Source organism: Hippocampus bargibanti, linkage group LG16 (assembly GCF_051943395.1).
Source record: "Hippocampus bargibanti isolate YZ-2025 linkage group LG16, ASM5194339v1, whole genome shotgun sequence".
Lineage (NCBI taxonomy): Eukaryota > Metazoa > Chordata > Actinopteri > Syngnathiformes > Syngnathidae > Hippocampus > Hippocampus bargibanti.
In genome coordinates this window covers 14,638,398-14,664,476 of record NC_142749.1, presented here as the reverse complement: position 1 = coordinate 14,664,476, position 26,079 = coordinate 14,638,398, and the positions used below count along the sequence as shown (strand labels likewise).

Sequence of the window (26,079 nt, the reverse complement as noted above, 5' to 3'; positions counted from 1 at the left end):
TACAAATCACTAAATACTTCTAACTGTTTAATTTATTTTTTCATTTGATATTTCCATGACAGCTTTCCATGATGACAGGTGAGGCACTGCCTCACCTGCCTCCACTGACTGCACGTCACTGTTATTTATTTATTTATTATTATTATTATTATTATTATTATTATTATTAGTAGTAGTAGTAGTAGTAGTAGTAGTATCCCCGTATAAAAGTTGTAGTCCTCCGTACATTATTTGAAATAATAAAGAACGTCTAAAATATGGGGAAAACGTATATGTTCTCGAGTAGTTGGTCAAAAAAAAATACCAGAGCTCTGCTTTTACTTTGAAGGTCCGTCCATACGGAAATTTCACTTACGATGCGCTTCGATGAAAACTGAACCAAACCTGTTGTATCAATAGAGTAATTGTAGTCTTCTCGTGAGTTATTTGAAGAAAATTGACCTATATACAACATTTTCCCTGTTCGAAATCAAATAAGACTCGGGAATGATTCCACTCGAGATGCTTCGTCGTGGCGGAAGTAAAACAATTCGAAATGAAACCCGGAAGTTGTTATCGCTTCTTACGTTTACACACGGAGGAGTGTTTTGTCTCCGTCTGCGCCGTGGAAGTCAATCCCTTTTTCCTGCTGTGCCGCTCATCATAATTCCGCCTTGACGCATAGGTGAGTCTCCCAAAAAATAACACATTTTACTGTCTAATAAATTCGATCGTAAACACGCTAGCTATGTAACTTTGCTAGCTAGCCAAAAAGTCTTCGAGAATCATTCTAGTTTTGAATGGCTATGAAGCAAAACCTTGGCCAAAAAAACTGATGCAATGCATGTTTGTTTTCTTCGATACTTTTCTGAGCAGATTAACAATACATATTAGTAAAAAAAGCAGGCGTTAGCAAAAGTGTGAGCATAGCACACTTGGTCGAGTTGTAAATATCCGCCGGTTTTCTGAAAAGTGCACCGAATGGCTTAAAACTTCCACAACTACGACATTTTTGATCGTTTTAACATTAAGCAAGCACATATTTTTTCCCCACGGCCTATTAATAGTTTCAGAAAACGACCAACAAATAGTATTTAATCATCTCAATCCTACAAAACGCGGAAAATGTTCGACGTTTGCGTTCTTGGCGTGTGTTTTTTAACTCGAATATTAAATTAGTAGAGCGAGCTTACATACCTGTAGAATAGGATGTTTATTTAGTTTGATGCATTTTTATTACAAATGTTTCGTGTGTTGACAACAGTGGTTTTGATCGGATTTCAAAACAGTTTTTTTTCGCCATTTGTTTTAATTGAAATGCGGGTTTCACTTCTTCCGGCAATTGTATAACCCGAATTTCTCGCTCTCTCGGGAACTGCACTGACGTAATAGTTCAGTCGTAATTACAGTTAATATTTGTACGGAAAATACTTCTAAGTATGCGTTAAATTGTGATCAGTGTTATATTTAACTCTTAAGGTAAATGCATTTGCACATAAGCTTTGGGAACTGTTTGACTTGTATTTCCTCAAAAATCTAAATGAGTCATTATTTACCTCGTTTTCCCCACCATGTCTAAGCAGATTTTTAATATTCATGTCTGGTCTTAATCTTAATTTGGCTTACTTAAAAATAAACTAAAAAAGTTACATATAATTTTTAGGAATAAGGCCTCAGTCTTTTTTTACCGTTACTCGAAACTATGCCATTGAACTCATTGATACAGTGGAAACTCTTTCGTGGAACAAAAGTGTAAACCTCAAAAGTCTTTAGACGTTCAGGGAAACACGGCCAGAAAAGCTGAACTTTATTTAATCTTCAATTAATGTGAATCTTGTGCTGACTCGTACGAATGTGATTATATTGTGCTAAACGCAGTTCTACTCAAATGTGATTCTGTTGCTTCAACAATTTCCCAATGAAGCAGTATGAGCAGAGAGCTCAACGTGCCCACGGGCTCGCCAGCCCAGGGCATGTCAGAGCGGACCCCGGACGGCGGTAGCGGCAGCGGCATGGACTACCGGGACTGGGTACGGCGCAGCTACTTGGAACTGGTTAGTTCCAACCACCATTCGGTGCAGGCCCTCTCCTGGAGGAAGCTGTACCTGAGCAGGGCCAAGCTGAAGGCCTCCAGCAGGACTTCAGCGCTGCTATCTGGATTCGCGATGGTCAGTGTACTACAATTTTAGTTTGTGATTGGTTAGCATTGAGCTACATGAACCCTTGTCAGGAAGATCTTTCTGTGGAAACACATTATTTGTTTTGCGTTTTTGGGGGGATTTTTTTTTTCCCTAAAAAAAGTTCCACGAAACGGTTGTGAACTGAATTGAATCTGCAACAAACTGACCATACTATGGCTAGTATCTCCAAAAAAAATCATACAATCCATATTGATTTATATAGCACATTAACAACAGCTGAAGCTGTAATAAAGCACTTAACATGGACAACTATCATATGCAGGAAATAAAGCAGTATAGCTCCTGTATTTTGTTTTTCTACTTCTTTCTTTCCTTTCATAACTTTAAAATTGTGAATTGTACATTTCTCCACTGCGAGACTAATAAAGGCTAATTGAATCCAATCCAAAATATCAATTTCCCAATGTGAGACTAACAAAGGCTAATAATAATAATGCATTTAATTTATAAGCACTTTTCAAAACTCTCAAGGTCACTTTACAGTCACAGGATAGGTTTTTCTCTGGGTGAGCAGCAGCAGCCACACGAGCCAGCATTCACTCAACCCGGAAGTAACTCAAATAGAATAGTAAGACAAATACCTTTAGATAGAAAACTAGCAAGCCAATGTATAGCTAATTGCTAGCCAACTAGATAGCTAGTCAGATAGCAATTTTACGGTATTAACAATACTACTACTAATATTAATTATTATAATTATTATTATGATTATTATTATTATTAACAATAATAGTATTATTAGTAATACTACTTATATTAATAATAATAATGATAATATAATATTGTATTCTTTTTCTTAGTTTAAAAGCAATACTACTACTGTACTAACATTAACAATAATAATAATATAGTATTCTTATTAGTAGTATTGTTGTTATTATTCGTATAGGCAAAGTGTTTTAATACCTTGTTTAAAATCGATTTTGTTCAAATCTCGTCCTCTCACGGATAAAAATTCTCCCATTTCTTCCCCACGTTATTGAAAATGTGTTTTTGTGTGTTTTGCGTTGCAAGGTGGCAATGGTGGAAGTACAGCTGGAGATGCAGTACAGTTACCCACGCGTACTCCTGGTGGCGTTCAGCGTGTGCACCACGGTCCTGGTGGCCGTGCACCTGTTCGCGTTGCTCATCAGCACGTGCATCCTACCCAACGTGGAAGCGGTCAGCAACATCCACAACCTCAACTCGGTCAGCGAGTCGCCGCACGAGCGCATGCACTACTACATCGAGCTGGCGTGGGGATTCTCCACAGCGCTGGGCATCTTGCTTTTTTTAACCGAGGTGGTGCTACTCTGCTGGATCAAGTTCCTGCCCGTAGACTCTGGAGGTGCCGCCGCCGCCACGACGACAACGCCCACGGTGACGCGGGATAGCGGCTGGCTGGCGGCGTTGGCGTCCACCATCATCATGGTGCCTGTCGGCGTCATCTTTGTGGTGTTCACCGTCCATTTTTACCGCTCGCTGGTGCGCCACAAGACGGAGCGTCATCACCAGGAGATCGAGGAGCTCCATAAAATCAAGGTGCAGCTAGACGGCCACGAGAGGGCGCTGCAGGTCGTGTGACCGGACTGCTTATGAAACATCGCTCACCAAGGTTCACCTCTAGGTTCTTATTATTTATTCAAAAAGGTCAATTTACTGTTCGATTCTGCGCTTTTTTTTTTTTTTTTTTTTGCTCCAAGGCGTCCATTTTGTGCATTTATTCAATATCCTTGATATCCACCTTCGGCGATGTCCTCATAGTCTAGCGGAATCGTCGCATCTCCAAAATTGTCCTCTATTCCCCACCCCCAGTATTCGGTTAAAGCCACGTGATTGGTCAAGAACGCAGCAGTGAGGAGAGGTGGTTTAAACATTAAAGAGAAAGGCAGACGACAGAGAGAAAGAGAGTGATAAAATGGAGAGAAAACAATGAAATTTGGACCCATTTCAACTTTGATAGTTCAAAAGCAGAGTTTAGACTGGAAGGTTAAAATATCCCATCAATCAGGCTCCACAAATAACCCACACAAGTCATCTGTACACTTGATGCAAAAAGCTATTAACCCAGCCAAACAGATCACAATTGATGAACTAGATACAATTATCACAGAGAAAGCACCTACAAGGGATCATTCTTCAAGATGGTGCAAGAAGAAGGTTACGTTCCTCATCAAGTGTTTAATGCTGAGGAAACCGGACACTCCATTCCATCAAGTCATTAACGACCATCACAAAGGTAAATAAAATGACTTTGTACAGGACAGTTTATTTCTTTAATCATAATACTATAGCACATTTATTATACATTAAATAAGGTATATTTTGTCTAGTTTTAAGGCTTAAAAAATTAAAAAGTAGAAAATTATGTTTTATGGGGACCTGGGAACGGATTGTTCTCATTTTAATGGTTTCCTATGGGAAATTATTTTTTGGGATACACACTTTTCGCCTTACACACTCTGTCTGGGAACCAATTAAGTTCGTAAGCCAAGGTCCCACTGTATATGTTGTGTCATTATAAGGCTTAGAAAATTAGAAAGTAGAAAAATATGTTTTATGAGGACCTCGGAACGGATTATTCTCATTTTAATGGTTTCCTATGGGAAATTAATTTTTGGGATACACAGTTTCCGCCTTACACACTCTGTCTGGGAACCAATTAAGTTCGTAAGCCAAGGTATCACTGTATTATATATATATATGAGAAACTTTTATCATTCAATGAAAGTGCACCTTATACTCTGGTGCGCCTTATACTAGTAACATCCGACTTACGACCATCTCGACTTACGGCCACCCATACTTACGACCATGAACTCCAGACCCTGCAATCGACCGTGTGATGGCACCAGTCGGGGGGAGTTTGCGGGTCATTTAGCCTCCGATTCTCTATTCAACCTTTTGAATGGATTTCAACTTACGACCATTTTAATTTACGACCCTTTGGTCGGAACGGAACTCGGTCGTAAGTCGGACATTACTTGTATATGGAAAAAGTTTGAAAATACACCATTGAAAGTGCGCCTTATACTCCGGTGCGCCTCGTACACTGGTAAATACATTATTTATCAGGAAATGTAAAACCAAAATCCATATTGCTTTATTTCAATCGGTATTATACTTTCTAGTGCTGTGATAGTGTTGTCACCTCAAAATTCTGTTATGCCAATCAATCCACTCCAAATTTATGGTTTTTATTGCTGTTTTTGTGCTTTTTTAGTAACATAATGCGCCTTAACGGTTGAATGTTCAACAGCCTAAAAATAACAACCAAAGTGGGAGTGGGTGGGGGTGACAGACCACCGGTGTTGACATGTCCGGGGGTGTGATATGAAATTGAAATTAAATGCGCAAGTGGCGTTACATTGTCAGGTCCATGTACTTGTATACTGCAAAATCACAGCACGGATAATAATGTGTACATTTCTGCCCTCCTCCCTAGAAAATTGCTCATATTGAAAATTCACAGAATTCTGCAACCTGTCCCAGCACGGCAAGTTCTTCAACCCAAGATAATGTAAGATTTCAATGTTTGAAGCATTTATTTTTGTAACTTTCAATCAATGAGTGGAAAGCAGCTTGAGTTTCTGTTACAACTGTTCTCGTCTCCTGAGAAGCGTTTGTTACTACCAGTACATGGACCTTTAGCTCATTATCAAACAAATGAATGTTTAGACATCTTCTTTATCTGCGCAGCGAGTCATGAGGCGATTGCATTTTTTTTAATGCCGTGTTGTCGTTAAGCCTTTTTGTTGCCGTCCAATGAAAAACACGAATGTCCATTTGGTGATTTTCAACCAAGGGGGTTTAAAGGGGTTGGGAGGGGGGGGGGGGGGTCAATTCTTTGCATTCATATTCTTTTTATAAGAAAAACAAAAATGATTTTTCCTTGTGATTGAAAAATGGATCTGTGTTTTTCAGTGGACGGCATTTTTTTGTTGTTATATGCACTCGGGGGCCATGTCATTAGGAACACCGCTTTCACATAATAATAATAATAACACATTTCATTTACAAGTGCCTTTCGAAACTCTCAAGGTCACTTTACAGTCACAGGATCAGTTTTTCTGTGGGTGAGCAGTGGCAGCCACATGCACCAGCGTTCACTCAACCGGGAATAACTAAAATAGATCAAGTTACCTAGCTAGCTAATAGATAACTAGGTAGCTAGTGAGACAGCTAATCGATAGCAAATAGATAGATAGATAGCTAAGTAGCCAGCAACGGTGACCCCGTTCAACCGGGAATAACTCAAATAGATCAAGTCAGCTAGCTCGCTAATGGAAAACTAATAGATAGCTAGCTAGCTAGTTAGCTAATAGATAGCACATACGTACATCAATGGTCGCAATTAAATGGTGTTTTTTCCCCCACACATCTTGAAAACTATTGATGTACAATCACAATCTGTTACATTTTTTTCCCCGCTGTATTCAATTCCAAGCCTCAACTTCAAAATGGTTACCCAAGTACCATTTTGATTCAGTTGTGCTGGTGTTCCCAATGAAATTGCCTGCTTGTGTGAATGAAAATGTTACATTTTTTTCTCCGATGTTATTTAGATGTAAATGCTACCAAAGTCAAACAGGTTCATTGTCGCCACTCAATGTGATGTCAATATGGCCTGCGTGATGATTTAACTGTCAGTCTTAAGCCAGATTTGGTCAGCTATAATAATAATAATACATTTCATTTATAAGCACCTTTCAAAACCCTCAAGCTCACTTTATAGTCACAGGATAAGTTTTTCTGTGGGTAAGCAGCGGCAGCCACACGTGCTAGCGTTCCCTCAACCCAGAACTAACTCAAATAGATAGCTATCTAGCCAGCCAGATATCTAATATGTAGCTAGCTAGCTAGATAGCTACCGAGCCAGCTAAATAGCTAATAAATAGCAAATAAAGTGCTAGCTAGGTAGCCTTAAGCCCCACGTCCTTTTTGCACCATTGCGTTTGTCGTTGAAAATTCTAACGCATTCTAAAGCTACTTTAAATTGGCAAAAAAAAATTCCATTTGTTCCAATGTAGATTTCAAAAACAAACTGGGTGTAGAAAGGCGTGCTATCTTTCTTGCTAGCATTAAAGCCTCTTGGGCTATCTTAAAAACAGCTAAAACGTTAACCTCCTTTGGTGTGAATTGCGCACCCACTTGATTAGCGCGAATAATAGCTAATGACAAAGATCGCACAGATTACAGTCGTGCTTGGCTACAAAAAAATGGTAATGGTTGATACAGACTTCCTTCACTAAAAGAAGCAATGAAGATTACAAATTAAGACTTTATTCGCTCACTACAATGACACCAACTTTTTTTTGCATAACTTAGAATGCGGGAAACTTACTTTCCGAAGCTAAATAAGACCAATCTGAACTTCAGAATTTGTTACGAAGATTCCAGATCATGATTCTAGCTTTTTAGCTAGCTAGTTTCTTAACTTTCTTAAATGTCTTAAGTTACCCTAGAAGCACTTTTCCGTCTAATAAATCACTGATTTCCTGTTAACACTTTCCTATCTTAAAATGACACCAAATTCCTTAGCTACTGCAAAAGACGTCACCTAAGAAGTTAACTTAACCAGTAGTTAGTTAGCACTAACCAGTAGTTAGTGCGCTAAAACAGAGACAACCGTATGCTAACACAGTATGCTAAACAGTAACGGCGATGAAAATAAAACGACCCGGGTAGTTGTCGAGTGAGTTTGTCACCACCGTGAGGTAGGCAGCGGTACTACAAGTCAGCGCACTATCTTTTAAGGCCCTTGGCTGCTAGCTCGGTTGCTAAAAAGGTTCGACGAACTCGTCCCCGACCCAACCTGCTCAACTTAATTCACGTCTCTTAACCAAAATATTACCAAATAAAACGGCCTCATCCTCCATTTTGTGCTGCGCCTTTTGTTCTCGTTAAATGTAAAAAAATCGGTCGAACGCCGCAATATCTTCTATGCTAATATTGAACACAGTTAGCTTTGTTAAACTCCAATTTTCCCATTCTCTTTAACTCATTAAAAATATTTCACAAATTATAAAAAACAATGTATAGTAAGGCGTTTTAAGCCGAAAAAAGAGCCATCAACAGAAGTTGTTTCTTGCCAGAAAAAAATGACAGTATTCATTGGTCCAAACAATGAAAAGTTTTAATGTCGAGAACAACACTATAGGTCATAAGTCATTAAAATTGTAACTAAAATAGTCTCCTGCCAAGTTTAGTTGTCACGGTGAATACTTAATTTTTAGAGGGACACGATGTACTCAAAAAATAATAATCATAGACTCGTATTACAAAACAAATGCACCTCGAAACCTTTTTTGTCAGCTGTTTCTTCTTGTCGGCAGAGGGCGCTCTATCCTCAATTTCAATTGACTTGACATATCACTCACTTGGTTTCTAACTGCGTATTTACACACAATAATTTGAAAACTTAAATCCAGCAGTTTAAAATCAAAGTGGTATTTCTCCCCCAAAAAGGTTAATGAAACAATGTTGACAAATAGGAGCCGCCATATTTTGCTGCAAAAAAGTAAAAATAATCAACGTCAAATGAAAATGTGAAATGTAAATTTCTCCACTGCGAGACTAATAAAGGCATATCCAATCCAATCCAAATTGTCCACCAGCAACAGCGCACTTTAAAGTCCAGTTGCCGCTAGTCTGTCTGATGGATTGTAATGTAACAAGAAAATCATGAAAGAAGCACAATTTAAATCCAAACAAAATGACAAAAATCCAAAAATAGTTGTGCGGTTATGCTACGCTAACATAGCAAAAAGTTAAAGTACAGTACTGAAAGCGATAAAGGCAACAAAGTGAGGAACGTTGCAGTGAAAAAAAAGGCAAAAAAGTTGTCCTAACCATCTCCCAAAATTGACCGTTTTCTAACTTTCATTTATTTGGCAACTAACTTGTTCCTTCATCTTTCTTCCTGGAGTGTCTTCATTATTAGTAACTTATTTTTATTTATTTATAGCCATCATGCACAGTTTGTCCCGAAAAACAAATCCCCCAAAAAGGGTACCCGGGGTGGGGGGGGGGAGGGTGAAGTCCTCAATTTGTGAGCTAACATAGCTTATAATCCATTTTAGGCAAAAAGTACAGAAATGTGAAGCTGCCAATGTGGATTAAAAATATTTGGACTGGCAAATACTTTCAAGTGTACTCGTATATTCAAACCTACTTACAAATACGTCCATATGTATTGGAGGTTGAGTGCTACAAACGTAGCATTTCCATATTATGCTACATGGGTTGACATTTTATTTTCTTTCAAGCACAATGTGGGACAAAAGCTAAAAATACACTAGTCAATATCCTATGGCATTATGGGAAAATGCTTTGTAGCATTTAGCTTAAAAGTATGTTGTATAGTATAGTATAGTATAGTATAGTATAGTATAGTATAGTATATTATAGTATAATACAGTATAGTATAGTATATTATATTATATTATACAACACTAATGTTTTTGTGAGTTCGTTCAAATGTATTTAAATACTGACTCGCTAGTATGTCCGTGTATATTTGCCAGTCGAAATATATTTGCTCCACATTGGCAGTTCCGAACTTCTGTTAAAAAAAACAGAAATGGCAAAAAATAAAGAAAGCAAAGAATTGAGGAAGTGGTGAAAGGAGGCGGAGTCACACTCGGAAGCTTTCAGCTTTGCCGTCGATGTGGCGCAGACGCAGGTAGATGTCAGTGCCGATGCCCTGCATCGACTGGATGGAAAGGGAGCCCCCGAGGTATTCGGCGTAGGCCCGTGACGTCGGCAGCCCGAAACCGAACCTAAAGTCCAACAAAAAAGTAAGTGGTTTTTAGCTTTGAAAAAAAGACCATGTATAGTAAGGCGTTTTTGGCCGAAAAAAAAACACCATTTATAGTAAGGTGTTTTTGACCAAAAAAAAACGACCATTTATATATAGTAAGGCATTTTTGCCGAAAAAAAACCCCACCATTTATAGTAAGGCGTTTTTGGCCGAAAAAAACTACCATGTTTACTAAGGCGTTTTTGGCCGAAAAAACGACCATGTATAGTAAGGCGTTTTTTGCCCAGAAAAAGACCATGTATAGTAAGGCGTTTTTAGCCGAAAAAAGGACCATGTATAATAAGGCGTTTTCAGCTGAAAAAAAAGGACCATGTATAATAAGGCGTTCTTAGCCGAAAAAAACGACCATGTATAGTAAGGCGTTTTTAGCCGAAAAATACGACCATGTATATATAGTAAGGCGTTTTTAGCCGAAAAAAACGACCATGTATAGTAAGCCGTTTTTAGCCTAAAAAACGACAGTGTATAGTAAGGCGTTTTTAGCCCAAAAAACGACCATGTATAGTAAGGCGTTTTTAGCCGAAAAAACGGCCATGTATAGTAAGGCGTTTTTGGGCGAAAAAACGACCATGTATAGTAAGGTGTTTTTAGCCTAAAAAAACGACCATGTATAGTAAGGCGTTTTTAGCCTAAAAAACGACCATTTATAGTAAGGCGTTTTTAGCCGAAAAAAACGACCATGTATAGTCAGGCGTTTTTAGCCGAAAAAACGACCATGTATAATAAGGCGTTTTTAGTCGAAAAAACGACCATGTATAGTAAGGCGTTTTCAGCTGAAAAAAACGACCATTTATAGTAAGGCGTTTTTAGCCGAAAAAAAAAAACGACCATGTATAGTAAGGCGTTTTTAGCCGAAAAAAACGACCATGTATAGTAAGGTGTTTTTAGCCGAAAAAAACGACCATGTATAGTAAGGCGTTTTCAGCTGAAAAAACGACCATGTATAATAAGGCATTTTTGGCCGAAAAAACGACCATGTATAGTAAGGCGTTTTTGGGCGAAAAAACGACCATGTATAGTAAGGCGTTTTTGGGCAAAAAAAGGACCATGTATAGTAAGGCGTTTTTAGCCGAAAAAAACGACCATGTATAGTAAGGCGTTTTTGGGCGAAAAAAGGACCATGTATAGTAAGGCGTTTTTGGCCGAAAAAAACGCCCATGTATAGTAAGGCATTTTTTGCCGAAAGAACGACCATGTATAATAAGGCGGTTTTGGCCGAAAAAAACGACCATGTATAGTAATGCGTTTTCAGCTGAAAAAACGACCATGTATAATAAGGCATTTTTGGCCGAAAAAACGACCATGTATAGTAAGGCGTTTTTGGGCGAAAAAAGGACCATGTATAGTAAGGCGTTTTTAGCCGAAAAAAAACGACCATGTATAATAAGGCGTTTTTAGTCGAAAAAACGACCATGTATAGTAAGGCGTTTTCAGCTGAAAAAACGACCATGTATAATAAGGCATTTTTGGCCGAAAAAACGACCATGTATAGTAAGGCGTTTTTAGCCGAAAAAAAACGACCATGTATAATAAGGCGTTTTTACTCGAAAAACGACCATGTATAGTAAGGCGTTTTCAGCTGAAAAAAACGACCATGTATAGTAAGGCGTTTTTGGGCGAAAAAAGGACCATGTATAGTAAGGCGTTTTTAGCCGAAAAAAGGACCATGTATAGTAAGGCGTTTTTAGCCGAAAAAAACGACCATGTATAGTAAGGCATTTTTTGCCGAAAGAACGACCATGTATAATAAGGCGGTTTTGGCCGAAAAAAACGACCATTTATAGTAAGGCGTTTTTTTGCCGAAAGAACGACCATGTATAATAAGGCGTTTTTGTCCGAAAAAAAACGACCATTTATAGTAAGGCGTTTTTTTGCCAAAAGAACGACCATGTATAATAAGGCGTTTTTGGCCGAAAAAACGACCATGTATAGTAAGGCGTTTTTGGGCGAAAAAACGACCATGTATAGTAAGGCGTTTTTGGGCGAAAAAACGACCATGTATAGTAAGGCGTTTTGGGCCGAAAAAACGACCATTTATAGTAAGGCGTTTTTAGCCGAAAAAAACCACCATGTATAGTCAGGCGTTTTTAGCCGAAAAAACGACCATGTATAGTAAGGCGTTTTTAGCCTAAAAAACGACCATGTATAGTAAGGCGTTTTCAGCTGAAAAAAACCACCATGTATAGTAAGGCGTTTTTAGCCGAAAAAAACGACCATGTATAATAAGGCGTTTTTAGTCGAAAAAACGACCATGTATAGTAAGGCGTTTTCAGCTGAAAAAAACGACCATTTATAGTAAGGCGTTTTTAGCCGGAAAAAAAAAACGACCATGTATAGTAAGGCGTTTTTAGCCGAAAAAAACGACCATGTATAGTAAGGTGTTTTTAGCCGAAAAAAACGACCATGTATAGTAAGGCGTTTTCAGCTGAAAAAACGACCATGTATAATAAGGCATTTTTGGCCGAAAAAACGACCATGTATAGTAAGGCGTTTTTGGGCAAAAAAAGGACCATGTATAGTAAGGCGTTTTTAGCCAAAAAAAACGACCATGTATAGTAAGGCGTTTTTGGGCGAAAAAAGGACCATGTATAGTAAGGCGTTTTTAGCCGAAAAAAACGACCATGTATAGTAAGGCATTTTTTGCCGAAAGAACGACCATGTATAATAAGGCGGTTTTGGCCGAAAAAAACGACCATTTATAGTAAGGCGTTTTTTTGCCGAAAGAACGACCATGTATAATAAGGCGTTTTTGGCCGAAAAAAAACGACCATTTATAGTAAGGCGTTTTTTTGCCAAAAGAACGACCATGTATAATAAGGCGTTTTTGGGCGAAAAAACGACCATGTATAGTAAAGCGTTTTTGGGCGAAAAAACGACCATGTATAGTAAGGCGTTTTTGGGCGAAAAAAGGACCATGTATAGTAAGGCGTTTTTAGCCGAAAAAAACGACCATGTATAGTAAGGCGTTTTTGGCCGAAAAAACGACCATGTATAGTAAAGCGTTTTTAGCCGAAAAAAAAACGACCATGTATAATAAGGCGTTTTTAGTCGAAAAAACGACCATGTATAGTAAGGCGTTTTCAGCTGAAAAAACGACCATGTATAATAAGGCGTTTTTGGGCGAAAAAAGGACCATGTATAGTAAGGCGTTTTTAGCCGAAAAAAACGACCATGTATAGTAATGCGTTTTCAGCTGAAAAAACGACCATGTATAATAAGGCATTTTTGGCCGAAAAAACGACCATGTATAGTAAGGCGTTTTTGGGCGAAAAAAGGACCATGTATAGTAAGGCGTTTTTAGCCGAAAAAAAAACGACCATGTATAATAAGGCGTTTTTAGTCGAAAAAAACGACCATGTATAGTAAGGCATTTTCAGCTGAAAAAAACGACCATGTATAATAAGGCATTTTTGGCCGAAAAAACGACCATGTATAGTAAGGCGTTTTTAGCCGAAAAAAAACGACCATGTATAATAAGGCGTTTTTACTCGAAAAAACGACCATGTATAGTAAGGCGTTTTCAGCTGAAAAAAACGACCATGTATAGTAAGGCGTTTTTGGGCGAAAAAAGGACCATGTATAGTAAGGCGTTTTTAGCCGAAAAAAGGACCATGTATAGTAAGGCGTTTTTAGCCGAAAAAAACGACCATGTATAGTAAGGCGTTTTTTGCCGAAAGAACGACCATGTATAATAAGGCGGTTTTGGCCGAAAAAAACGACCATTTATAGTAAGGCGTTTTTTTGCCGAAAGAACGACCATGTATAATAAGGCGTTTTTGTCCGAAAAAAACCGACCATTTATAGTAAGGCGTTTTTTTGCCAAAAGAACGACCATGTATAATAAGGCGTTTTTGGCCGAAAAAACGACCATGTATAGTAAGCCGTTTTTGGGCGAAAAAACGACCATGTATAGTAAGGCGTTTTTGGGCGAAAAAAGGACCATGTATAGTAAGCCGTTTTTAGCCGAAAAAAAACGACCATGTATAGTAAGGCGTTTTTGGGCGAAAAAACGACCATGTATAGTAAGGCGTTTTTGGGCGAAAAAACGACCATGTATAGTAAGGCGTTTTTGGGCGAAAAAAACGACCATGTATAGTAAGGCGTTTTTAGCCGAAAAAAACGACCATGTATAGTAAGGCATTTTTTGCCGAAAGAACGACCATGTATAATAAGGCGTTTTTGGCCGAAAAAAACGACCATTTATAGTAAGGCGTTTTTTTTGCCAAAAGAACGACCATGTATAATAAGGCGTTTTTGGCCGAAAAAACGACCATGTATAACAAGGCGTTTTTGGCCGAAAAAAGGACCATGTATAATAAGGCGTTTTTGGCCGAAAAAACGACCATGTATAATAAGGCGTTTTTAGCCGAAAAAAACGACCATGTATAGTAAAGCGTTTTTGGGCGAAAAAACGACCATGTATAGTAAGGCGTTTTTGGGCGAAAAAAACGACCATGTATAGTAAGGCGTTTTTGGGCGAAAAAACGACCATGTATAATAAGGCGTTTTTGGCCGAAAAAAACGACAATGTATAGTAAGGCGTTTTTAGCCGAAAAAAACGACCATGTATAGTAAGGCGTTTTTGGGCGAAAAAACGACCATGTATAGTAAGGCGTTTTTGGCCGAAAAAAGGACCATGTATAATAAGGCGTTTTTAGCCGAAAAAAAAAACGACCATGTATAGTAAGGCGTTTTTGGCCGAAAAAACGACCATGTAGTAAGGCGTTTTTAGCCGAAAAAAACGACCATGTATATTAAGGCGTTTTTAGCCGAAAAAAACGACCATGTATAGTAAGGCGTTTTTGGCCGAAAAAACAACCATGTATAGTAAGGCGTTTTTAGCCGAAAAAAAAACCGACCATGTATAGTAAGGCGTTTTTGGGCGAAAAAACGACCATGTATAGTAAGGCGTTTTTGGGCGAAAAAAGGACCATGTATAGTAAGGCGTTTTTAGCCGAAAAAAAACGACCATGTATAGGAAGGCATTTTTTGCCGAAAGAACGACCATGTATAATAAGGCGTTTTTGGCCGAAAAAAACGACCATTTATAGTAAGGCGTTTTTTTTGCCAAAAGAACGACCATGTATAATAAGGCGTTTTTGGCCGAAAAAACGACCATGTATAACAAGGCGTTTTTGGCCGAAAAAACGACCATGTATAGTAAGGCGTTTTTGGGCGAAAAAAGGACCATGTATAGTAAGGCGTTTTTGGGCGAAAAAAGGACCATGTATAGTAAGGCGTTTTTAGCCGAAAAAAACGACCATGTATAGTAAGGCGTTTTTGGCCGAAAAAACGACCATGTATAGTAAGGCGTTTTTAGCCGAAAAAAAACGACCATGTATAATAAGGCGTTTTTAGTCGAAAAAACCACCATGTATAGTAAGGCGTTTTCAGCTGAAAAAAACGACCATGTATAGTAAGGCGTTTTTGGGCGAAAAAAGGACCATGTATAGTAAGGCGTTTTTAGCCGAAAAAAACGACCATGTATAGTAAGGCGTTTTTAGCCTAAAAAAACGACCATGTATATTAAGGCGTTTTTAGCCGAAAAAAACGACCATGTATAGTAAGGCGTTTTTGGCCGAAAAAACAACCATGTATAGTAAGGCGTTTTTAGCCGAAAAAAAAACGACCATGTATAGTAAGGCGTTTTTAGCCGAAAAAAACGACCATGTATAGTAAGGCGTTTTTAGCCGAAAAAAACGACCATGTATAGTAAGGCGTTTTCAGCTGAAAAAACGACCATGTATAATAAGGCATTTTTGGCCGAAAAAACGACCATGTATAGTAAGGCGTTTTTGGGCGAAAAAAGGACCATGTATAGTAAGGCGTTTTTAGCCGAAAAAAACGACCATGTATAGTAAGGCATTTTTTGCCGAAAGAACGACCATGTATAATAAGGCGTTTTTGGCCGAAAAAAACGACCATTTATAGTAAGCCGTTTTTTTTGCCAAAAGAACGACCATGTATAATAAGGCGTTTTTGGCCGAAAAAACGACCATGTATAACAAGGCGTTTTTGGCCGAAAAAACGACCATGTATAGTAAGGCGTTTTTGGGCGAAAAAACGACCATGTATAGTAAGGCGTTTTTGGGCGAAAAAAGGACCATGTATAGTAAGGCGTTTTTGGGCGAAAAAAGGACCATGTATAGTAAGGCGTTTTTAGCCGAAAAAAACGACCATGTATAGTAAGGCGTTTTTGACCGAAAAAAACGACCATGTATAGTAAGGCGTTTTTAGCCGAAAAAAACGACCATGTATAGTAAGGCGTTTTCAGCTGAAAAAACGACCATGTATAATAAGGCATTTTTGGCCGAAAAAACGACCATGTATAGTAAGGCGTTTTTGGGCGAAAAAAGGACCATGTATAGTAAGGCGTTTTTAGCCGAAAAAAAAACGACCATGTATAATAAGGCGTTTTTAGTCGAAAAAACGACCATGTATAGTAAGGCGTTTTCAGCTGAAAAAACGACCATGTATAATAAGGCATTTTTGGCCGAAAAAAACGACCATGTATAGTAAGGCGTTTTTTAGCCGAAAAAAAACGACCATGTATAATAAGGCGTTTTTAGTCGAAAAAACGACCATGTATAGTAAGGCGCTTTCAGCTGAAAAAAACGACCATGTATAGTAAGGCGTTTTTGGGCGAAAAAAGGACCATGTATAGTAAGGCGTTTTTAGCCGAAAAAAACGACCATGTATAGTAAGGCGTTTTTAGCCTAAAAAAACGACCATTTATAGTAAGGCGTTTTTAGCCGAAAAAAAAAACGACCATGTATAGTAAGGCGTTTTTAGCCGAAAAAAACGACCATGTATAGTAAGGCGTTTTTAGCCTAAAAAAACGACCATTTATAGTAAGGCGTTTTTGGGCGAAAAAAGGACCATGTATAGTAAGGCGTTTTTAGACGAAAAAAACGACCATGTATAGTAATGCGTTTTCAGCTGAAAAAACGACCATGTATAATAAGGCATTTTTGGCCGAAAAAACGACCATGTATAGTAAGGCGTTTTTAGCCGAAAAAAAACGACCATGTATAATAAGGCGTTTTTAGTCGAAAAAACGACCATGTATAGTAAGGCGTTTTCAGCTGAAAAAAACGACCATGTATAGTAAGGCGTTTTTGGGCGAAAAAAGGACCATGTATAGTAAGGCGTTTTTAGCCGAAAAAAACGACCATGTATAGTAAGGCGTTTTTAGCCTAAAAAAACGACCATTTATAGTAAGGCGTTTTTTTGCCGAAAAAACGACCATGTATAAACGACCATGTATAGTAAGGCGTTTTTTTGCCGAAAAAAACGACCATGTATAATAAGGCGTTTTTGGCCGAAAAATAAGGCGACCATGTATAGTAAGGCGTTTTTAGCCGAAAAAAACGACCATGTATAGTAAGGCGTTTTTAGCCGAAAAAACGACCATGTATAGTAAGGCGTTTTTAGCCTAAAAAAACGACCATTTATAGTAAGGCGTTTTTTTGCCGAAAGAACGACCATGTATAGTAAGGCGTTTTTGGGCGAAAAAAGGACCATGTATAGCAAGGCGTTTTTGGGCGAAAAAACGACCATGTATAGTAAGGCGTTTTTGGGCGAAAAAAGGACCATGTATAGTAAGGCGTTTTTACCCGAAAAAAAACGACCATGTATAGTAAGGCGTTTTTGGGCGAAAAAACGACCATGTATAGTAAGGCGTTTTTGGGCGAAAAAACAACCATGTATCGTAAGGCGTTTTTAGCAGAAAAAAACGACCATGTATAATAAGGCGTTTTTGGCCAAAAAAACAACCATGTATAGTAAGGCATTTAACCTTCTCCTTACATTGAGTTTTTCAGAAGCGTCACTTACCCATGCATTGGTCCTGACTGGTTGCCGCTATTGGTGATGTTGTTGAAGAAATTGTTCAAGCGAGGGTCCTGCGCGCTCTCCTCGGCCGTGCTGAAGTGGTAATCCATCACCTTGTCGATGATCCTGTGCGGGATGCCGCCGCCGCGGTCCGAAATCCTGCAGACAGGGAAAAAAAATTGGATTTTTTTGAAAAAGTTGAAAAAGTCGTTGTTTTTTTTTTTAAACCGCAAGTGGCAACTGACCTGATGACAAAGTCGGTGTCGTTATTGGCAATGGTGACCACCACGTCTGGGACGTTGTAAGGTGTGTCCAAGTGGCTCTCCATGGTGGCCCTGATGACCATTTTTTTTTAATAAACAGGTAACATTCGAGTTACGACCGGGTTCCGTTTCGACAGAATGGTTGTAAGTCAAACGGTCGTAAGTCGAAATCCATTCAAAATGGCTGACGGGACGTTTACAAAACAGGATAGTACATGATGTCAATCTGTTGTTTTAACATTTTCTATTGAATATTATTATATAACACACTGTTTACAGTTCATTTATAAATGTTATTACTTTTAGTGTCATTTTTATCATTTTATATTTCATATTATCGATTTTTATTACTGTATAACTGTACGTGTAAAGTATACAAAACTGTTTACTGTACAGTTCATTTATAATAATACATTTAATTTCTCAGCGCCTTTCAAAACTCTCAAGGACCCTTTACAGTCACGGTATGAGAATTTTTTTTGTGCAGGTGAGCAGCGGCAGCCATTCGCGCCAACGTTCACTCTACCCGGAAGTAACACAGCAACAAAATTATGAAAGGAAGAAGAAAGGAAAGAAAGAGGTAGAAAAACAAAATACGGGAGCTGTTCTCATAAATGTTATACTTTTAGTGTCATTTTTATCATTTTATATTTCATATTATCGATTTTTATTACTGTTGAACGCGCAGTTGAAAAATCGCTCTCCCTGCTAACGGCCAGACGAGGTGGCCCGACATACACGCTCGGACTCAGGCAGATGCCGAAAGAAAAAAAAGCAGTGTACAGTAATACAGGAGATGTTGTTGTCTGCGCTGTATAACTACTGTATTGAGTGTAGTAACGCAGTATTGTGCTGTACGAGTGTATGACATGCTGGCTGGCCAAAATTGTAATACGCGTTTCCGGCTGCAGGTGTACAATTTAAATCAAATAAATAAATAAATAAACAATGTGGTTGTAACTCGGATGTTACCTGTATATACAAGTAACATCCGACTTACGACCAGCTCAACTTACGACCACCCGTACTTACGACCATGACCCCCCCCATACCCTATTTTTACATTTTTTAACACTACGCTTGGCACCGCAACGCGCTAGCAGGCCAGCGACACGTCGGATAATTTTAGCCAGCCAGCATCTCACGCTCGCACAGCAATCGACCGCGTGATGGCACCAAAGGGGGTTTGCGCGTCATTTAGCCTCCGAGTCTCTATTCAACATTTTGAATGGATTTCGACTTACAACCATTTTGACTTACGACCGTTTGGTCGGAACGGAACTCGGTCATATAGATATTTGTTTTTTTATATGATCATATTTTTGTGCGTATACCTCATTGCGTTCTTGAGCAGCTCGGGCAGGATGTAATCGAGCGGCAGCGGGATGAAGGGGAAGCGCGCCGCCACGTGGCCGTTGATACGAACTCTGGGGGAGTTGCCGTATTGATGCTCGCAAAGACGCCTGCGTGCGCACACGCGATAAAACGATACAGGGATTAGATAACCCCTCGAAAATTTATGAACAGCTGGAGTTGACCCAAAACACACTTTGAGCTGTCAATCAAAAAGGAGCGCCATCGTCGCTCACCTGGCAAAGTCCACCCACTTCTCGATGATCTTCTTGGGGGATAAACGTCTGCAGATGATGCCCACGAAGTCGGCCTGCGAGCACAATGTCATAAAAATGAGAGCGTTTGGAGATAAACGATCGCAGTCATGGAAGAACGAAGGAAATCGTACGTTATCTTCGTGTAAGGCGAGGTGATGCGTGGCCAACATTCGGATTCCTAGACGAGAGCACAGCGTGGTGTCCAGGAAACTGCGGAGTATAGTTTCATCCTGAGAAGAAAAAAAGGTTTCAAAATAAAAGTACATTAAATGAACAATAGCGGTACTAATAATGGTGGTTTTACTTGAATGTGCTTGCGACATTCCCGGAATCCCTGAGCCAACATGGTGACGACGTCCTTGTGGTCATCCAGCAGCTGCTGCACCAGTTTGCAGAAGTGAGCTTCCACGTCTTGATCTTTGATCTGTCAACATTTTAAGATTAAAAAGTCATATTTTTTTTTTGCAGCGGGTGCTGTTGTAGGTACTGTTTCCTCTCGACGGGGGGGGGTCGTTATGAATTTGGGTGTTTAATTCATTCACTGCCATTCATGAATGTATTCGGGAATTGAAAATATAGAGCGCCATTCCTTAATTTAGTCTGGTTTTGTTGTTTCACGCTTGGGTGTCGATAAAGCGCTGGCCATAGCCTCTGGCAATGTTTATTTTTATTCCACAAGGGGGGCAGCCTTTCCCTTTTTCTTAATATTAGCATTTAGTTCCAGCTTAAATTGTTGTTAAAGCGCTCTATAAACCAATATGTATGCATTGAATAGTATTTTGGACAGCCACCCTCATTTCAAGCTCATAGAACTCCAGATCCAAATAATTTAGGAATTAACTCTTTTTTTGTTCTGATGAAGGAAGAGAGTTGAAGGTTTCTAGCGCTGCATTGAATGTTTATGTAGTCCACAGGTGTCAAAGTCAAGGCCCGGGGGCCAAATCCGGCCCGCCACATAATTTTTTTCGGCCCGCGAAGGCAAATCAAACTTGTGAAATTCCATCATACTTGCTAAAATCCGAACCAAAATGTCATATTTTCGGATGTAAACCACAATAAGTCATTTTTCTTGACTTCAGATTTGAAAACTAGTTATTAATTATTTTATTCAGCATTCTGTATGTAATATGTGGCGGGGATTAAACATTCTAATGGCTTCCCCAAATTCATAATGGCCCTCGGGAGGAAACCATATCTACAATGTGGCCCGCGGCAAAAAAACGACTTTGACACCCCTGATGTAGTCCAAAAACATAATATTCTGTGGATCCTTCAATTTGAGTGAAAATGACAATGACATGACGGGCCGAATAAAATGATGTGGGACGCCAGATTTGGCCCCTGGGCCTTCACTTTGACACCCGTGTTTTTAGATCATTTATCAGAATCTACAAAAATTACAATACAAAATCCCTCTGCGTATATTTTCTTCCTAAACATATGTGAACAATAAAATCACCCTTTTTTTTGCCACGGCTGCTGCGTTGAATATTTGGCAACTCATGGATAAAATACGTCAAAGCAGACGCGGACGTCATCCAATCACTACGAATCATTTCGACAAATGCCAATCACTTCTCGTAAGCCTGCGAGGAACTTGAACTTGAAGTGACCTCGTCGGCGTTTGCATTTACACTGTATGCGTGCGTGTGTGCGTGTGTGTGTGTGTGTGTGCACGTAACATTACTTACAGGGGGAAAATCGCTGAGCATGTGGTACGCTCTGATGTAGAGTTCATGCTGGGAAAAAAAAGAGAAAGAAAAGTATATGTGGGATTCGCACGTGACCAAACGTGACAGCAGTTCCCTCCTTTAACCAACACCACAATGTGAATCATATTTGGATCGCTGAGTCACGTGTTGGCATCACAAAGTTGCTTGGGTGGGCGTGGCTGCGGAAGGAGTGTATTGTGGGGTGGGGGCATGGGGGGAGTGGAGAATGTGGGGGAAAGTTCATCTGAGGGAAGAGAAGAAGAAAAAAAAAGAGGCCACGCCGTCGCTTACGAAAGCAAAAACATGTTGTTCCCCTGGAGGAGCCCTGCTTGAAAAGAGAAAATGATTACCGTATTTTCTGGTGTAAAAGTGTTCTTGAGAGTTTTGAAAGGCACTTATAAATGAAATGTATTATGATTATGATTATTATAATAATAATTATTATTATTTCTCGCATTTTTGTTTTTCTACTTCTTTCTTTCCTTTCCTATTCCTTTCATTTTTATTCTTCTTCTATTGTTTTTATATTTTTTATATTTATTTTTATTATTAATTACTTTTACTATTATTTTTACTATTACTATTATTTTTACTATTACTATTATTATTCCTATTATTATTATTATTGTTATTGTTATTTTCATTATTTATTATTATTTTACTATTAGTATTATTATTATGATTACCATTATTATTATTACTATTATTACTATTATTATTTTTATTATTTATTATTTTATTATTAGTATTATTATTATTAGTATTATTATTATTATTACTATTATTATTATTATTTTTTTTTTACTATTACTATTATTCCTATTATTATTGTTATTTTCATTATTTATTATTATTTTATTATTAGTATTATTATTATGATTACCATTATTATTATTATTATTATTATTATTAAGGTGCATCGGAGTATAAGGCGCACCCCACCCATAATTAATGGTGTATGTTCAAACATTTTTCCATCTATAAAAAAAGGGTTCCAAATGTAATACATAAATATACAAAAAAATTCTCCACTGTGAGACTAATAAAGGCAAATCCAATACAATCCAAACATTATACATACATAATAAAAATTATAATAATAAAAATAATTATAATAAAAATAATAAAAATCAAGGTGTTTGGGTGCGTCTTCTACACCAGAAAATACGGTACGTTTGTTTTTGTAACGGTTTGTAGTTTAAAATAGAGGGTGTAAAAATAGGCCGTGACATTTGAATTGGTGACGAAAGACTTTGGGTTTCGGGTTGGTGTTCAAGGGGGATCGGGTTTAGGGCTGGGTTCATGTTCCGAAGGATCGTGATTTTTTTTTTGTTGTTGTTGTTGTTCCCTTACCACTTGCAGGATGGTGGGATTACATCCGATGATGAAGGGAAGGCTGCGGAAACCCTTGATGCGGTGGGCGATGCGCACGGGGAGCTCCTTGTGTAGGTACTTGGCGCTGCTCTGGGGAAGAAAAATAAAATAACATTAATTCATAATTCTAAAAAAAAATAATCACTAAATAACTAGAAGACCCCCCCCCCCCCCATGATTTTTGTGTATTTACCAGGATGTGGTGTCCATCTGGCGACTTGCCGGCGTATAGCAAAGTGGCTAAGGTAAGTCGCACAGAGGCCTGGAAGGTCAAATCAGGATCAATAAATTGCTATGATGTCAATCAATCACATAGACAGATTTGTCATTGATCAAATATTTCAATGAATACTATTATTTTTACTGTTCTTTTTTTCAAAATATGATGTAACTCATTCACTGCTAATTCCTGAATTTATTCTGGAATTGAAAAGCCTGACGTGTAGCGCCATTCGCGAATTTGTTCGGGTTTTTCTTGTGGGAGGGTGCCGATAAAGCGCTGGTCAGACCTCTGTCAATGTTTTTCCCTCCCACAAGGGGATGGGATTTACCTTTTTTTTTTTTTACAGCCGCCCCTACTTTCAATGTAGATTACACTACAACCAAGAAGGCAATTGGTTGTTCTTGCAGGCGGGCGAAGGACTGATAAAGCACTGATCAGACCTCTGGTAATGTTTTTCCCTTCCACGAGGGGGCAACATTTGCCTTGTGTCCATGTTAGCACTTTGTTACGCTTGTGAAATCGCTATATCAATCAATATGGATGTATAATAATAATAATAATAATAATAATAATAATAATAATACATAAACAATTTAAAATAAATAAAATGATAAATAAAAAATTGATAACAAATAGTAAATAATAACAATAAAAATAAAATAATAATAATAATAAAAATACTTTTCATTTACAAGCGCATTTCAAAACTCTCAAGGACACACACTTTATTGTATTTTGTACATCCACCCCCATTTCAAGCTCAGATAACTCCAGACCCATATAACTCAGGAATTAACTCTTTTTTTCTGACGAAAGAAGAGAGTTTAACATTTCTTCCACTGCATTGAATGTTCATGTAATCCGAATAAATAATATTCTGTGGGTCCTGCAATTAGAGTGAAAATGACAACAACCCTGGCACTGCAGTGGACACATTTTTGCACATCGTCTGGCAGTGAATGAGTTCATAAAAGTTGCAAAAACAAAACTGGGTTGCGTGTGGGGTTGATTAAATTACTATTTAAAAAAAAAAGACACATTTAAAGGGGATGACAAGAAGGCAGTTGTTGATTTATGCACATCTGGAAATTCTGGCACCAGTGAAGAAGACATAAAAGCACCCTCTTTTTTTACAGATTTGTTTTTCTTTTTCTCGTCTCACGTGCGTCCTCGAGTCATGCAGGCAGGCGACGCTGAGACAAAACAACAGCTTGGAAAGTGTACACAATTGAAACGCACCAAAAAGTCGGACAATCAAGGCCTTTTTTTTGTATAACATTTAACATGGGGGCTTTAAAAAGTGACATATTAAGCTTTACTTGAACATTGACCTTGTGTGTTGCTAAGTAGGGCAAAAATAGTGATATTTGGCAGATAATTCCTTTTGTTCCCTTTATTTATTCAATCCTTTTATTGAAAGAGGGAGGAGGCTTTTGTCCATTATTCCTTGGAGGAAAAAAAATAAGTCTGCCATGTTGTGCACTGGCCAAAGCAATAAAAGTCTTATTTTGACACCATTCTCGTGTCATGGAAGCCATGTTGTTGCCATTTTGGAGCATCATTGAGTCAAAGAACTATGTCGCAGTTAATTAGGGACATTCCGAAATGCTGCTTTATTGTGAACCTTTTGAGTCAGGGTCAAGCACTTTACAGTTTTCACTAATCCGAAAGTTTGGAATGAGAATGCAGCTGGAAACGTGGTGAAAAAGTTGTTTTTGATTGTAACAAAATATGAGCATCAAAAACAAAGGTTGAGGAAGTACAAATACAGCCTGCTGCGTTCAGGGCCTTTGAGCAAAAATCGGTCACGCTGAGAACAACCCATGCTGTCATCGTGCTATATCATTTGACAAACATATATTTCATAAAAGAAGTACATTGGTCAACAAAAACAATTTTAAAAAAAGAAATAGACGTCAAATAAAACATATTGAACGGAAAAGTCAGCGGTTAGATGAGAAAAGCCGAGCGTGTGAACTGTTACGTTAGCATCATCGGTTGAATCAATGCCATTATTAAAAACAAAGATGACTTTAGTCGGTGATAACAAAAGTGAACGTTTAGATATGTTAATTATTTTTAAATATGTGTTAGTCGGGGATTACATGGCGGCTTGAGGTAAACTAAAGAAGGTCATTAAAAATATGGATGTCAGTGAACGCAGCTGACTACCAGCTAACAGTTAGCGTCGCTCGTAGCGTGCTTTGCGACGTAAACATCCATAACGCCACGCTCACCTTCTCCGCGGAGATGTCAATGGCCGACTGGTTGTAAAACGACGTCACCGTCTTGGAGCGTTCCCGTGCCAGTTCGGAGAAGCCCTGCAGGGAGGAGGACGTGGACCTCAGGCGGCGGCCGACCGCGTTTGACATCCACAGCGGCGCTAATTGTACGAGTGGCGCTGGTAGTAGTGATGCTATCGGGGACCCGGACGCGAGGAAGAGGCTGCCCAGCCTCGGCCTCGCCCGGCCGGCTGTACCACTCAACATTTCCGCGGCGACTCCCAGGCGGCCCTATTCCCGTTCGGAGGAGTGTACGTGATGGAAAGTTCGGCCAGACTTATTATGAGGCCATCGGGGCCACGGTGCACAAAGGCACGTACGGGTTGCGTACTGTACCGAACGTGAACTTGCGTAAGGAAGACGAGAATTGGCCTTTGAGTAAGCTTGAGGAACGCAGAAGGTGGGGAGAGATTTGCCAGGCGACAGCGGAGCCAATCAGGACATTGAAGGGCGGGGCTTGAATCCCCACGCATGCTTAAGAAAAACAAAATGGAGGTGCTTCTAAACATTTCGCAGCACAGGACTATTTTAATACACTCGCATATATTAAACAGCTATTCAGATATAGTATAAAAGGAAAAAAATAAACATTGACATTAAATATATTAGCAAAGTGTAAATAGGCAGAAGGTAGGGCGGGATTTGCCAGGCGACAGCGGAGCCAATCAGGATATTGAGGGGCGTGGCTTGAGTCCCCACGCATGCTCACGAAAAACAAAGAGATGCTCGTAAACATTTCCCAGCTAAACTATTTTAACACAGCTATGCAGATAATAACAATAATAAATTAAATTTATCAGC

General features: G+C 38.8%; 2 protein-coding genes across 8 annotated transcripts; one reads left to right on the top strand and one right to left on the bottom strand.

The window, feature by feature from the left end:
• The first annotated feature begins 504 nt into the window (after positions 1-504).
• On the top strand, positions 505-9,958 carry orai2 (ORAI calcium release-activated calcium modulator 2). 6 transcript variants are annotated; one of them, XR_016117770.1, is made up of 5 exons: positions 505-664; positions 1,904-2,147; positions 3,195-3,774; positions 5,605-5,679; positions 9,838-9,958. XR_016117770.1 is itself a non-coding variant. In XM_089016413.1 (4 exons), the coding sequence occupies exons 2-4, from the start codon at positions 1,908-1,910 to the stop codon at positions 3,741-3,743; spliced, it is 672 nt and encodes a 223-aa protein (XP_088872539.1). In that variant the 5' UTR covers positions 505-664; positions 1,904-1,907; the 3' UTR covers positions 3,744-8,037. The 6 variants fall into 6 exon arrangements, 4 of the variants coding, with proteins under 4 accessions (XP_088872539.1, XP_088872538.1, XP_088872536.1 ...); XR_016117771.1 differs by having other exon boundaries at positions 3,195-3,786; XM_089016413.1 differs by lacking the exon at positions 9,838-9,958 and having other exon boundaries at positions 3,195-3,368; positions 3,486-8,037.
• On the bottom strand, positions 8,278-25,867 carry bckdk (branched chain keto acid dehydrogenase kinase). 2 transcript variants are annotated; one of them, XM_089016406.1, is made up of 11 exons: positions 25,234-25,850; positions 22,967-23,035; positions 22,753-22,863; positions 21,379-21,426; positions 19,992-20,111; positions 19,819-19,917; positions 19,667-19,740; positions 19,412-19,540; positions 18,060-18,149; positions 17,818-17,973; positions 8,278-9,940 (listed from the first exon to the last, which is right to left on the bottom strand). In XM_089016406.1, the coding sequence occupies exons 1-11, from the start codon at positions 25,483-25,485 to the stop codon at positions 9,796-9,798; spliced, it is 1,293 nt and encodes a 430-aa protein (XP_088872532.1). In that variant the 5' UTR covers positions 25,486-25,850; the 3' UTR covers positions 8,278-9,795. The 2 variants fall into 2 exon arrangements, with proteins under 2 accessions (XP_088872532.1, XP_088872533.1); XM_089016407.1 differs by lacking the exon at positions 22,967-23,035 and having other exon boundaries at positions 25,234-25,867.
• Positions 25,868-26,079: the final 212 nt, after the last annotated feature.

Excerpts from the sequence above, each read along its gene's own strand:
- orai2 (XM_089016412.1), top strand. The coding sequence starts at position 1,908 with ATGAGCAGAGAGCTCAACGTGCCCACGGGCTCGCCAGCCCAGGGCATG. Across the intron at positions 2,148-3,194 it reads TGCTATCTGGATTCGCGATG|GTGGCAATGGTGGAAGTACA; the intron begins GTCAGTGTACTA and ends TTGCGTTGCAAG.
- bckdk (XM_089016406.1), bottom strand. The coding sequence starts at position 25,485 with ATGTTGAGTGGTACAGCCGGCCGGGCGAGGCCGAGGCTGGGCAGCCTC. Across the intron at positions 21,427-22,752 it reads ATCCCACCATCCTGCAAGTG|CATGAACTCTACATCAGAGC; the intron begins GTAAGGGAACAA and ends TTTTTTTCCCAG. Across the intron at positions 18,150-19,411 it reads CTGCTCAAGAACGCAATGAG|GGCCACCATGGAGAGCCACT; the intron begins GTATACGCACAA and ends AATGGTCATCAG.